Genomic DNA, 13,738 nt, shown 5'->3' on the forward strand with positions numbered 1-13,738 from the left:
GTAACGAACTGAATGGGATCTGGGTGGCTATTTCAGCAGAACTAAGCGGTAAAGCTTTTCTGAAGGGTACCAGTTAAGGCTGTAGGTTAAAGTCCCCCCCCCCCCGTGCTCCCCATCTTAAAACTTGCTTGAATGAACAGATCCAGTATAATGGGGTGAAAAGTTCAGACCCACCACATTCTAAGCGTGCTGTGTTTTTCCCATGTGCTGGGAGTTTTAGCAGGGAGACTCACTCCGGCAGGCAACTCCCTTCACCTGCATTCCTGATACAGTCCAGGGAAAAGCCTTACCGCTTGATTCCTTTAGAGGTATCAACTGTCCCTTGGAGACTGAAGTCCTGTGGCATGTAAAATCGCTCCCTAACTGTGCATTCTTGACATTTCATTGCTATTTGTTCACAGGCCTACCACGACCCCATGCTGAAACTGTCCATTATGTCCGAGGAAGAGCTCAACCACATCTTCGGGGACTTGGATTCCTATATCCCGTTGCACGAAGGCAAGTCTTAGGGTTTTCATTCTATTAATCTGAACATTTAGAGCAGAAGTGAATTACAAACCACTCTGAATAGATCTTACTATTATTAATCTTGGACCTTTATATGGCGGCCTTCTCCCAGGGTGATGTATATGTTTCTTCCTTGTTCTATCCTCGCAACAGCCCTGTGAGGTAGATTAGATGGGAGAGCATGAATCTGAACCCCTTTCAGCAATCTTAGCCCAACACACAAACCACTGTGCTGCACTAGCTCTCAGGAATAATACATCTACAGTCAAGCAGGCAGTTAAAACGTTCCAGTTGAAAAGCTGCAAGGTGTTGCTTTAAACAGCATGGATCAATCAGCTTGGGGGGGAAATCATACCTGGAGAGCTCTGATACAGCTGCCCACCAGGAAGGGTGTTTACTAAGCCTAGGTTGCTACTGTGGAGAGAGCTTGACTCCTGTCAGCCCTCTTGGGTGGCTGTAGAGCAAGGCCCTCCCCTGTTGCAGTTATGTGGGCCCAGGAATACATGTGGGAAGGTGTTCCTTAAAGTACGTAGCCCCTGGGCCCTGTGGGTAGAGCTTTAAAAGCCCCACTCTGTGCCTTGAATCGTCAGGGGTTGCCTTTTTGTAGAATTCCTGAACTGGATCTTGAGGCAAGCTCCTGGTGCCAATGCCCACCTGTTCTTATCTTCCAGATTTTTTGACAAGACTGGCTGAAGCAACAAGACCAGATGGGACAGTGGAGCAAATTGGACCCATTCTGGTGAAGTGGGTGAGTAACTCCTGGCCCCTTTTCTCTGCCTTAGGATGGCATGTTTGTGAGAAGGTGACCTGAAAGCTTGGCGCCAGTTGCACAAGTTGGGTTTGTGTTGCAAGCTGATAGTTGGGCGTCCTAAACCACTTCTTTTCCTGTAAGGTCGTTTAAAGCGGGTGGTCATATTGGTCTGTAGTGGGGCAAGATGTGAGTCCAGTAGCACCTTAAAGGCCAGCAAGATTTCCAGGGCATGAGCAGTCGAGAGTCAGATCAGAGCTTTGACTTTCGAAAGCTTACACCTTGGAAACCTTGTTGGTCTTGAGGCACTACTGGCTTCATGTCATGTTTCTCTAAGGCTCCATTTTGACTAGTAGGCAGAGGACCGGAGCGTCGGATTCTTCCCCTGTTACTGTTGTTTATATGAACATAAAGGAGGCTGAACCTCAGTTCCTCAGCGCACTTCCTCAAAAACTCACCCATACTACTGTAAAGCACCACATTTAGGAAAGAGGAAACTGCCCAATTCATTAAGTGCTTCCAAAGGAGTCGTGGACAAACGCCGTATCGCTGTCTTTCTAGCTACCAGGACTGCATGCATACAAAGCCTACTGCAGTAATCAGCTGGCAGCGAAGGCCCTCCTAGACCAGAAGAAACAGGATCGGAGAGTCCAGGATTTTCTGCAGCGTTGCCTTGAGTCCCCCTTCAGCCGCAAGCTGGATCTCTGGAGCTTTCTGGACATCCCTCGGAGCCGTCTGGTGAAGTACCCCCTGCTCTTGAAAGAAATCCTGAGGCACACACCGAACGACCACCCAGATGTCCAGATTCTGGAAGAAGCAGTAAGTGATCTGTCATTGAAATGGCCAGACAGTAATAGGAAGTGCCTTTTTTCCCAGCAGGGCTATTACACAGCATTGTTGACTACAGTCACCAGTGAGGCAGCTGATTTCAGCTGTCACGATAACGGTGTCAGAGCGGGAGGTGGGTGCATTTGATTTGCAGTTGAGAAGGTCTCTTGCACAGCCTCCTTTAAATCAGTTGGAGCGGTGCAAGCACATGGCAGTGCTCCTGTGCAGGAGAACTTGCACACCAGTGATAGTGGGAGAGGCTGGGTCCCAAAATGTCCTGCTTGATTTAGGGTGATGAGATGTTTGAAAGCAATATTGAAGTGTTCCGTTCAGCTGAGCGGTGCTCTTTTCCCTCCTTGTACAGAGATCTGAGCTTGCATGTTGAATTTAGCAGCTAAAAAATGAGAGGCAGGTAAACCTCACGACAGCTCTCACCGGTTGATCCATTGCTTGTAGGTCTCTATAATCCAAGGGGTCCTCTCTGACATCAACTTGAAGAAAGGGGAGTCTGAATGCCAGTACTATATCGACAAACTGGAATACCTCGATGACAAACAGAAAGACCCACGGATCGAAGCCAGCAAGGTGCTACTTTGCCACGGAGAGCTGAAAAACAAGAACGGCCATGTAAGTCACTCTTATTAAGCGACAGAACCAGTGGCACAAATTCTACCCTGTTGAAGCCAAGAATTGCCAAAGGGGTAGGACAGCGGGAGCAGGTGAAGGCTCAAATGTTCAAGAATGCCTTTGGTCTCAACTTCTTGGTGAAGAGTGGCTACTAGATACGAAGATCTAGTGCCCATCCACCTCTCTCTCCCATTAAAAAAAAAAAGAGAGAGAAGGGCCTGAATGAGTTCCTCTTTCTTTGCAGCCGTTTGGCTCCAAGTTTGGGGCTAAGATTTTAAGGAACCCATTAAGAAGCGCCAGACCAGACAGCCTGTTGAGACTAAAAGCAGGGCTGGCATCTGTCCAGGTTTCAGATGGCTGTGAAACAACTAGCATAAAATTACCACGGGAAGCATGACGTACATTTTACAGTCGGTCAAAAAGTATTTCCTGAGCGTTCCCAGTGATGTAATGCAGCCCTTAAGTCTCCCAGACGCACACACTCTTGAGTTGAAGCAAACCGTTGACAGTTTTAAGTCTGACACAGCCCTGTTAAGGCTTGGCTGGTGCCGCTGCTCAAAAAATAGAAGCAAGCGCTCGAGAGGATTTCTTGGCCGTTTCTCCTAGCAGTGAGCAAAATGACGAGGCATGGTGTCAGCATAAACTCCTCTTTGGCGTCAGAACTGACCCTTCACAGTTATGCTAGAAACTTCCCATAGAAATGGTAGCAGTTCTGCCTGGCTGCCTGTAGCAGCTCGCCTCAGGCGGTATTCGTTTTCAGCCTTATTTTAGTAGCATCAGGAGGCAAGATTGTCATGTATGAAGCTTGGGGTTTGGTTGCCGCTGGCACTGCATGCTCCAAGCTTTTAAGAGTGTAGAGGGCACTGGAAGGAAGCACGGTCTGTCCTCAGCACCATATTTTTTCCATTGTTACCTAAATATGGGAATTGCTCTCAGGAGCGATGTCTTGATAGCAGTTGTTTCCGTATGTTTTGCTCTGCTCTCACTAGTAACAACACTTGGGTGGGAGTCTCCCCAGCCCTGCTATGTGAGATTTTTCTATCTGGGATGCAGGGCCTACTCAGTGCAGAGCAGCCACTCTGTTGCTGTGTTGCAAGTCCTGTTGTTTGGAAGGCCGCTAACAATGGCGGCCTATCTGTTCACTGGCCAAAGGTGTTGAGTCAGGTGATCATCCAAATCTTTCTCGCTCTCCTATAGAAACTCTACGTCTTCCTCTTCCAAGACATCTTGGTTCTAACTCGGCCTGTCACACGTAATGAGCGCCATTCTTACCAAGTGTACCGCCAGCCGATTCCCGTTCAGGACCTGGTGTTGGAGGACTTGCAGGATGGCGATGTGAAAATGGGGGGATCGTTCCGTGGTGCATTTGGCAATTCTGATAAAGGTAAGAAGCAAATCAGTCTCCCCCCCCCCCAATTTCAGTTCTCAAAGACTGTACACATCTCTTCCCTCATACCAAGATGAGGCTCCTCTTTCCCCTGATTTCAGTGTGTCAGGTTGATCTTGTTGTAAATACTTCAACATCTCTTTTGATTATTCAGGGCAAGTCACAAAATCTTTTAAAAGTGGGCTCATCCCAGACATCGTGAATTATGATCTAGATACAGGTGGTAATATTCCCCAGATAATTTCAACCAAGCAAAATGGGGGGTGGGAATCAGAAATTGATTTGAGAACCACATACAAGTTGTTGTGCAACCTGTCCCCTTCTGATCTTTGTCTTCCATAAGCTGTCACCCTAAATCACTTTCACTCATACTTCTGAACACCCCATTCCTGTCCCTAAGACAAAATTCCAGGACGAAGCTGGTACTCTCACACAGTTGACAATGGAGCTCTCTTGTTCTTCATAACATTGCTAATAGTAGTGGACTGAGTGGACAGCCAGGGATCTCATACTCTGGAATGAGGTTTCTGCCTGTCTAAATCCATTTTGGGGTCCTCCTCCTTGGCTACAGTCTATTTCGATTAAGCCTTGCTTGGAAATGTGCCCCCCCTCCCAAGAGTCATTAATAATAGCTGATCTTGCAAGACAGAGAATCAGAAAACTGCTTCTTACAAGCAGCTGTAGTTAAAATTACTGCTGGCTGTTGCAAATGATTACCTGTCTCCTTTCATTAAGTTGGGGGTTCCTGAAAAGGCAAGGGAGCCCTATGCCAGCTTCAAAAAGTGGGTGCTATATTGAGTATAAAGAATATACATAAAGCTGTACTCAAAACTGCATGTCATCGTAACAAGAAAAGAAAGACTTTCCTCTCTAGTTGTATTTCTCCTTCAGGGCTGCAAATTCAATACTTCTGTCAACAATCGACTCAGTGCCTATTCTTGAATGCCTTTGTACTCTGAATTCATTCATGGATGGGCTATGACTCAGTTTCTAGCTGCTGGGTGACTATTATGTGGGGAGAGCCAGAGAGATAACTGGAGTTAGACTTCATTTTCTTATTAATACGTTCTTCTGTGTGGCACTGAGCTCTCTGTATCTGGTAGAATCCCTCCTCCGCAGTTTTTGGCAGCTGTCATAGGCCCTCTTCTAGCCTTTTCAGGTATCCCTTCCAATTCTTGTTTCTTGAGCACATCTCTGACCAGTTGTTGATTGGTGTGACGGGGCTGTCTGGCACAGCTTGGGCAGTGAAATTAGGGGCTCAGCCTGGGAGATGAAGTCTCTCATCCAGCATATTTCTTTAGAAGACAAAACACCCCTCTTTTTAGAGCAGCCCCTCCTCATGCTGGCATTTTGTTTCCCGCTTCTAGCTAAGAACATCTTCCGAGTGCGCTTCAGAGACCCCTCGCCTGGCCAGTCCCACACGCTTCAGGCCAACGACATCTTCCACAAGCAGCAGTGGTTCAACTGCATCCGCTCAGCTATCGCGCCCTACCAGCCACCTGTCACGCCTTCAGAGCTCAAGGAGCTGCCGGAGCTCAGCGAGGAGGTGGAAGAGAACAATCCATCGGTGTCCAGTGCCAAAATCCAGAGGCGGCAGTCCACGCTTTCTCACATGGAGCTGGATGAGAACGGTTTGGAATGCAGCTCCGGGATGGACACAAATGAGGAACCCAAGAGCGCCAAACCCTCCCGGATCCATTCTGGGCTCCGGAGGACAAGGGAGAAGGCCCAGATGAGCGGCAAGCGGAAAGAGACTCTGGTGTGAAGGAGCAGCAGCCCCCCGAAGCCTTTTCTCTCCTGTTTATTTATAAATAAGAAAGTGTACATTTTCTTTCCTGTAACGTGAGAGTGGCAGGGATTACTCTTCTGAACGTTCGTTTTTGTTGTGGGTTTTTTGTGTGTGTGGGTATATATGTTTTTTTCTTTTATGGCAGCTACTGGTTCTCAGTAACCATTGTTGAACTGGAGTCTGATTCTGGTTTAAAAAAATTAAGGATTGTGATTGGGGGAGGGGAGGGGGGGTCACATCACAGTTGAAGACTCCAGAGTTCTTGAAAGTGTTAGGACATTATCTGGGGGGGGGGGGCATTTTGGAGAAGGCTTTGGTAATCACTGGACTCGACACTGAGAAAGTTCCACATTTTTGAGGTTTGCTTTCCAAAGAAATTACAGCATCTTAAAAATCTTATATTTTCCCTCACCGAATCAACCTTGCAAAATGACGGATATTTAAAACTGAGTATTCTTTAGCTTCCAGTATGAGGTAGTGCGACTCTAATACAACAATCCAATTGATCCGGAGCAGTCTAATGAAAGCCAGTGAGATTACTCTAGAGCAAGCGGCCTGTATTTCTTAAGAAAAGACTCCCACGTTCAACAGTTTTTCTGTTTTACTGACTGGAATTCTGTATCTCCTTTTTTTATTGTTTGTTTGTACATTCCTGTGTGAATTGACACTACCTGCCTGGTATTTAATCTTTTTTTTATTATTATTATTTGAATAAGTTTGTGGAGATTTGTTTTTGTACTTTGATGTCAGTTTATTTCTCAATTTGGGATGTTTTTTTTTCCTTTTAAGTACTCAATGGTGTGTGTATGCAAATTTTGTCATGTGTATTTAAAAGCCAATTCCAAACTTTACCAGGTGAAACAAAGCCATAAACTCACGAGCCAGTCGAAAATGGTGGAGCTGAGTTCCCACTGCACACCTGGTGTTGAGAGCCTGTACCTTTAAAAAAGGGCTAGTCTAGGGAGTCCAGTTATGACCTCTCCCTCCTGTTAAAGGCACAGGAAAAGCCTGCTGGTTAGCAAGTGGCAGTTTTAACAGGTGGGCGGATAACAGTCTCTTAACTATTTGTAGCATATGGGGATGACCACAGCAAGTCCGCTAGAGTGGCTTGTGCGCTCTGGACTACTGAAAAGGAACTGCAGTGGACAGCGCAGGAGGTTTTAGGAATGTCACAGACAAGGTAGGCAGAAAGAAATTAGGCCTTGGAGAGTACAAAGGGATGATGTTGTTGGTAAGGTCATAAAATGGCCTATGCTGCGGGGAGCAAAAGAAAAGCACAGTGTATGTTGTAAAGAAGGTTTGGGAAGAGGCGGGGGGGAGAGCAGGGGGAGAAGAAGAACGGTACAGTCTGTTTACTTGCAGTTTTTGTGAGGGGCCCAGTGTTCAGGTAAGGGCCAGTTCCCTCCTTGTATTGCAAAAGAGCAGCAAGCGGCTCTGAGCTGTCCTAATAACCCTCAAGCGCAACCAAAAATTGGCCCAAGGGGAAGACTGCAAGCGAGATGCTGGTTGGTGCGGTTCTGGAAGCAAATGTAAATAGACAATAACCAAAGCAAAGTCATTCTCTGTAAATGTTTGTACAGTGTCAATATCAGCGTACAATTAAACTTTCTGCAAATGTTCTTTTGTTGTTGTTTTTTAATGCAGCAAATGGGAATCTGACCAGCGTCAGTATTTAGCTCCCCAAGGGAAGATATTCACGATATAACGACACCACGGCCCAAGCCCAGGGCACCTCTAGCTTCGTCTTAGTTTAGCCCGATTGGCGGTTCTTTTCATGGGTTTTGGTTGGAAGGAGGCTCCTTAAGAGAATGAGCCTGTTGGTTGCACACTCACTGAGGTTCAACTGGCTGATGGCTTGACTTGGAAGTGGGAAGTTTGCAGTGTGTGTGTTATGTGCCGTCAAGTCACCTCCGACCGACAGTGACCCTATGAATGAAAGACCTCCAAAACGTCCTATCATTAACAGACTGGCTCAGATCCTGCAAACGGGAGGACGTGGCTTCTTTCATTGAGTCAAGCCGTCTCGCTTTAGGTCTTCCTCTTTTCCTACTGCCTTCCACTTTTCCTAACATTATTGATTTTTCCAGAGAATCTGGTCTTCTCATGATGTGACCAAAGTACGGTAGCCTCAGTTTTGTCATTTTAGCTTCTAGAGAGAACTCAGGCTTGATTTGATCTAGTACCCACTTATTTGTCTTTTTGGCCATCCATGGTATCCGTAAAACTCTCCTCCAGCACCACATTTCAAAAGAATCAATTTTCTTCCTGTTAGCTTTCTTCATTGTCCAACTTCCACATCCATACGTCGTAATGGGGAATACCATAGTCTGAATTATCTTGATCTTGGTCCCCAGAGAGAGGTTTTCATCTTTAAGGATCTCTAGTTCCCTCACATGATTTCCTTGTTTCAGTCTCCTTGTCGGTTGATGATTGAGCAAAGGAATAGAAAATCTTGGACGAGTTTGCAATAAGCTCCTCTGATCTCCTGACCAATAATAGCAAAGTATTTCTGCCATTTCATTGGAATTGATTTAGGGTCTCTGTGGGGGTCAGAACAAAATAAAAGCACACGTTCAGTCACTTTGGGGACAAAGGGGGGTATAAATGATGGGAATATGGGAATTTGGGCACAGCTTCTTATGGATGCGAGACCGTCCTTTGAATCTCCTAGCTTTTGTCAAGAGTTATTCTTGACCTTCAACATTTATTATTTCACCTGAGGAACCACTGAATGTGATTTAATCACACCCTTCTTTCAGGGATCTTGGGGAGACTTCATAGAGTTGGAAGGGGCCTTACAGACCATCTAGTCCAACCCCCTGCCCAGTGCAGGAACAGCCTAAAGCATCCCTGACAAGTGTTCTTCCAGCTGTTTCTTGAAGACTTATCAATGCGGGGGAGCCCATCATAAATCTAGGCAGACTTCAGTGCCTCTCCCCTCTGGTTTATCTTCCTAGCATCCCTGCGTTGTCAGAGACAAAGAGCAGAGCGACTGACCCAAAGTCACCCACGGGTCTTCATGGCTGAGTTGGGGTGCACTTGTAGGCCTGCCGGGGGCAGCTGGTTGGCCCCTCTGCAAATTGAGATACTGGCTGCCGAGCCTTGTTAGTCTCATCCAGCACAGCGGCTCGTACGTTCCTTGGAATCCTTCGTTTCACTTTGGTTTTCACTTTGAGCTGTGTTCCCGAGGGCAGCTCCTAATTTAACTGAACCTCTCAACTAAAGCCTATTTGAATTGTTCAAGTGGCTCTTGAGAGCACCCTTGAGATGTGTAGAATTCTGGGACGACGATCTCAAAACTTTTCTGCGCCGGGACTGAAACACAAGAACCCAGAATCTCTTCAATGCTTTCAACCGTCCTTGGTGCACAGACGTTGCAATCCAATCTGCATAAATTGTAACCAGCGTGCCAGCTTCAAAGCAATGTCTGGGTTTTGAGTCTTGCTGTGTACGTTGTGTCTCCGCAAACATCTGGCAAGGAAAAACAGTAATGAAAGGGGGTGGCTAATGGAAGCCTCATTATTTTCATCTGATGAACGACTCCATGTCAGATGCTTAGACTGCATGTAACAAGCTAATGGATCCCATAAAGAGGATTTTCCCCCAATTCTTGCTAATCATTAGCAGCTTTGGATTTTGCAGGACAGTGAATTGTATTCATCTCCAACGTTCAGCAAAATCTAACCACAGGCTCTCTTTGGGCTCTAATCTCAAAGCTCTCTGTTGAATATGAATGAACACACCAAGCTTTCTAAAAACATATTTGCTCGATGATAACTTCCACCAAGCGATACAGGGTCTAACTGCACATGACCAAGATCACGAGTTTTCCCAGCACTTTTAAAATAATAACATAATAATATTTGATTTATACACTGCCCTTCAGGATGACTTAACACCCACTCAGAGCGGTTTACAAAGTATGTCATTATCATCCCCACAACAAAACACCCTGTGAGGTGGGTGGGGCTGAGAGAGCTCCGAGAGAGCTGTGTCTGACCCAAGGTCACCCAGTAGGCTTCAAGTGGAGGAGTGGGGAATCAAACCCAGCTCTCAAGATTAGAGTCCCGTGCTCTTAACCACTACACCAAAGTGGCTCTCATTAAAGCCCTGGTTCATTCTTTGTCTGCATTTTGCAGCAAGATGAGTCCTTCCAGTCCTCACAATTTCACCGACTGAAATTGGGCTTACTAGTACAGGTCTTTTTCCAAAGGGGAGGCTGGTGGATGGTTCTGATTGTTCAAAACTGCAAATCAAAGTCTGCACGTAGGCCCAATATGAATTGGGCCCCCACTCTTCTCTAATACAACTTTAAAAGACAGTGAGGTTTGGTCATGGATCCATCTAGCAAGTGTGTACCCTACCCAACCTTCCTTCAAAGAGCTCATATATAACCCTTCTGTCTTGGTTTTATTCTCACAACAATCCTGTGAGGTAGGTCAGGTCGAGCATTTAATGACCCAAGGTTACCTAGTAAATTTCATGGCTCGAGTGGGGATTTGAACCCACGTTCTCTAAATTCCTAATCCAACCACTACACTGCTGGTTTATTCCTAGGTCCGCCAGCATTTTGTCTGTTTAGGATTTGAGCACTCTCTCTATGCATAAAGAGCTTGCCAAAGTTTGGGAAAGGGGGAAATCTAAAGCAAATTTGCTCTTGAGGAAAGCTGAGTTTCCTCATATACTCCAGCTGCCAAAAGCCAGGCCTACTCATTAAGGAGAGCAATTTAATTGTTATTTTCCGCCTCCTGATGTCTGCAAAAACTTCTGGCAGCTACGCAGCTGACATTGCAGAACTGACTCCGGGGTTCATTTCTCACACCGCACGGTCATGGGGCAGAAGGACTATGATGCACTGAATCGCTCACATAGATGGCTGTGCCCCGTTTACAAAATATCTGCCCCCTCCCCCCAAAGCCCTGTGGCTTTTGTGTGGCAGGATCACCTCCATGTTTTTGACCAGTTTCCTCGAGAGAAAAGGAACGTATCTCCAAACTGGCTGTGCTTTGTGGCTAGCTGCCAGGCAAGCGTGCCCCCCAGTTTAGCGGCTAGGGATCTCCGGCTCTTCTTGGGAGCAGAAATCTCCGCAGAGCCGGAAGGAGAAATGAGAATGATACGGACCTCGGTTCCTGTTCCCATTTGACAAGCCCGCTTTACCTAGCACTGGCCACCATCCCACTGGCCCAGTTTAACTGGCAACAACCCCCAGATCAAGATACTGGAGGCATGCGCTCCCTTGGCAGTCATGAGCGACTGACAGATTCTGCTTTCTGGCTCTGTCCCCCTCAGCCAAGAAACGGACAAGGAGAAACTCCTGCCTTTGGTAGGTAACCTTAAAGATATTTCCTTCCCCCATCCTCCAGAACAGGCCAGGCGGGTATGCAAGTGATTTGCATTTCTTTCTTTTTACACCGTTTCTTAGCCGCCTCTCAAGAAAACTACTTGAGACAGCTTGCAGCCGTTTTAAAACAATAACCTCAAACGGCGTAAGAAGGATAAATGTGAAACAAATTCATGATTCCCTCCCTGCCCCAGGAAAAACAGTCAAAGATGCAATCCTTGAAGGGGAGCAGAACCATCTCCAACTTCTGTTCCTGGGCCAGAGATCTCCAGAACTGGAATCTCGGCTGCTCTTCCTCAGCTATTAATTCATGCATCTTGCTCTCTTTCTTTTACCAGTCAATCTGTGCTTATATACCGCTTTTCTAGATAGACGAGTGCCCTGCTCAGAGCAGTGAATAATGTCAGTGTTATTATTATCCCCATCGTACAATTGGGAAGCTGGGACTGAAAGTAGTGGCTGACCCAAGGCCATCTGCTGAGCTCATGGCAGTAGTGGGATTCGAACCAGCAAAGTGCTGAATTGCAGCCCAACCACTTAACCACGGAAGCCTCAAGATCTAACTTGACTTGAATCGTAAAGCCACAAGATAGTACGAGGGCAGTTATCTGATACTCAAAGATGGTGCCAGTGGTCCGATAGATCTTCCTTACAAGGCCACTGTATGCATGACTGAAAGCATAGATGTGAATTAACTGTGCACAACTCACAAAATGCCATTATGGTGCATGGGGGTACAGAGGGAGGGAGAAATTGTACATTGCAAATGAGGATCTTTGGGAGGTGCAGGGCTTTTTTTCAGCTGGAACGCAGTGGAACGGAGTTCCAGCACCTCTCGAAAATGGTCACATGGCCGGTGGCCCCGCCCCCTGATCTCCAGACAGAGGGGAGATTAGATTGCCCTCCACGCCAAACTCCCCCCTTGTTCCAGCTGACCCAAAGTGACATCATTGCGCAGTCCTGAGTTCCACCACTGAGTTCCACCACCTCTTTTCTCAAAAAAAGCCCTGGGGAGGTGAGACCTCCGGGTCTTTGTTAGTTAGGGCCAGACTCCTACCCTTTTACCCTATCCCACTGAAATCAGTAACCACCATTCACTTCTATGGGAGAAAGAAGGTTCTCTACTCCTTTTGGTCCCAAATATTAAGAACAAATTCTTGTGCCCTGAGTTCTGTTGGTGGGTCACATTTGTTAGTTGTTAACATTTATTTAATCTGTTTCAATAGCGCAGCCTCAACAGAGCTCTTTTTTTAAAAAAAGTTTTTATTTAATTATGCACATTGTTACAATATTGAGAGAAAGTCATTAAACATTGATAACTAAGAAATCTTCTGTTACATATTAATAATAATTTACATGCCCTTGTAACCATGAATTTTCTTACAAATGAGTATTTCAACTTGGATTTCCATTAAAGGTTGGTATACTAAATGATAACAAATCTTAACCTTATTGTAGAGGTTTTGTATCATAAACATAGACGATTGAACTACTTTGATAATGATTAGATTATTAATAAAAATACTGTTTAAGGAAGATATTTTCAATATATAGAATAATGATTAAATAAGTCAAACCTTTTACCCATCGATTACAGATATTAATAGAAGAACCAACAACGATATTATATACTCATTATTGTAACCCTTATAAACCTTGCCAAATCCAAATCCAATTTATTACAGCAAAAGCCAGCAATATAAGACAACACGGTTACAAGTAATAAATCAATAATATCATTACAGAAGAACCAGAGGCATAAAAGGGATAAAAGTTAAAAAAAATTATAATAATATATATAATAAACCTTGCTAAATTAACCCCCTTTCCCCTCCCCTCTCCCTCTGTCCCCTCTTACTTTACTAAATAATGCTATTTAAATGGGATTAATTAAGTTTCTTAGTAACGGTTCTCTATAGCCCAAGAGTAACCCCCTATAGACTATTTGGCCTACTACTACCGACTTGGAGAAATAACTGAAGGCCCTATCTGTGAGCTTCATCCCTCCCCACCATGCCTCTAATCTGATATTACATGTATTTTACAGTCATAACATTTTACAGGATATTTTAGTTTGCGATCAACTTGGATTTTAACATTTCAGACTGTTTTTTCTTTCTTGTTAAATGTGTCTTGCTTGGGTCTTGTTTTCCTTAAAGGGTGATAACGAACGGAGCATTTTTCTTTTCTGTGATATTCTATCTCTGATTGAAAAGGTCTCAATGCCAAGATTGTGCAGTAATGTCCTTCCAGCTTCCTGATCTAAAACTTGGTAGATGGTATCTTGTATTTTGACTTGAAGATGTGTATAATTAGTCCGTTTATATTTTATTTGGGCTTTTCTCAGTGCTTCTGTTGTAGATCTGAGTTCTTTTCTTTTCTTTAATGTTGTAGATGGCAAGTCTCTCAACGGAGCTCTTGAGGAGGTTTCCAAGGCATAAAATATACCTGGGTCATAAAACACACTAAAGAAGAAGTACAACTGACAGCAGCAATAGAATCAAATATAAT

At 45.2% G+C, this 13,738-nt stretch overlaps 1 protein-coding gene across 2 annotated transcripts in view; it reads left to right on the forward strand.

The window, feature by feature from the left end:
- Positions 1–7,505, forward strand: part of NET1 (neuroepithelial cell transforming 1) — a 77,592-nt gene extending 70,087 nt beyond the window's left edge. For both annotated transcript variants that reach the window (XM_054988142.1, XM_054988141.1), the window contains 6 exons: positions 402–498; positions 1,179–1,255; positions 1,817–2,074; positions 2,540–2,710; positions 3,908–4,094; positions 5,465–7,505. In XM_054988142.1, the coding sequence (XP_054844117.1) occupies positions 402–498; positions 1,179–1,255; positions 1,817–2,074; positions 2,540–2,710; positions 3,908–4,094; positions 5,465–5,862 (1,188 nt within the window). In that variant the 3' untranslated portion in view covers positions 5,863–7,505. The remainder of the gene's footprint in view (positions 1–401; positions 499–1,178; positions 1,256–1,816; positions 2,075–2,539; positions 2,711–3,907; positions 4,095–5,464) is intronic.
- The last annotated feature ends 6,233 nt before the right edge of the window (positions 7,506–13,738 follow it).

The sequence above is a fragment of the Eublepharis macularius genome, chromosome 9, assembly GCF_028583425.1.
Source record: "Eublepharis macularius isolate TG4126 chromosome 9, MPM_Emac_v1.0, whole genome shotgun sequence".
Lineage (NCBI taxonomy): Eukaryota > Metazoa > Chordata > Lepidosauria > Squamata > Eublepharidae > Eublepharis > Eublepharis macularius.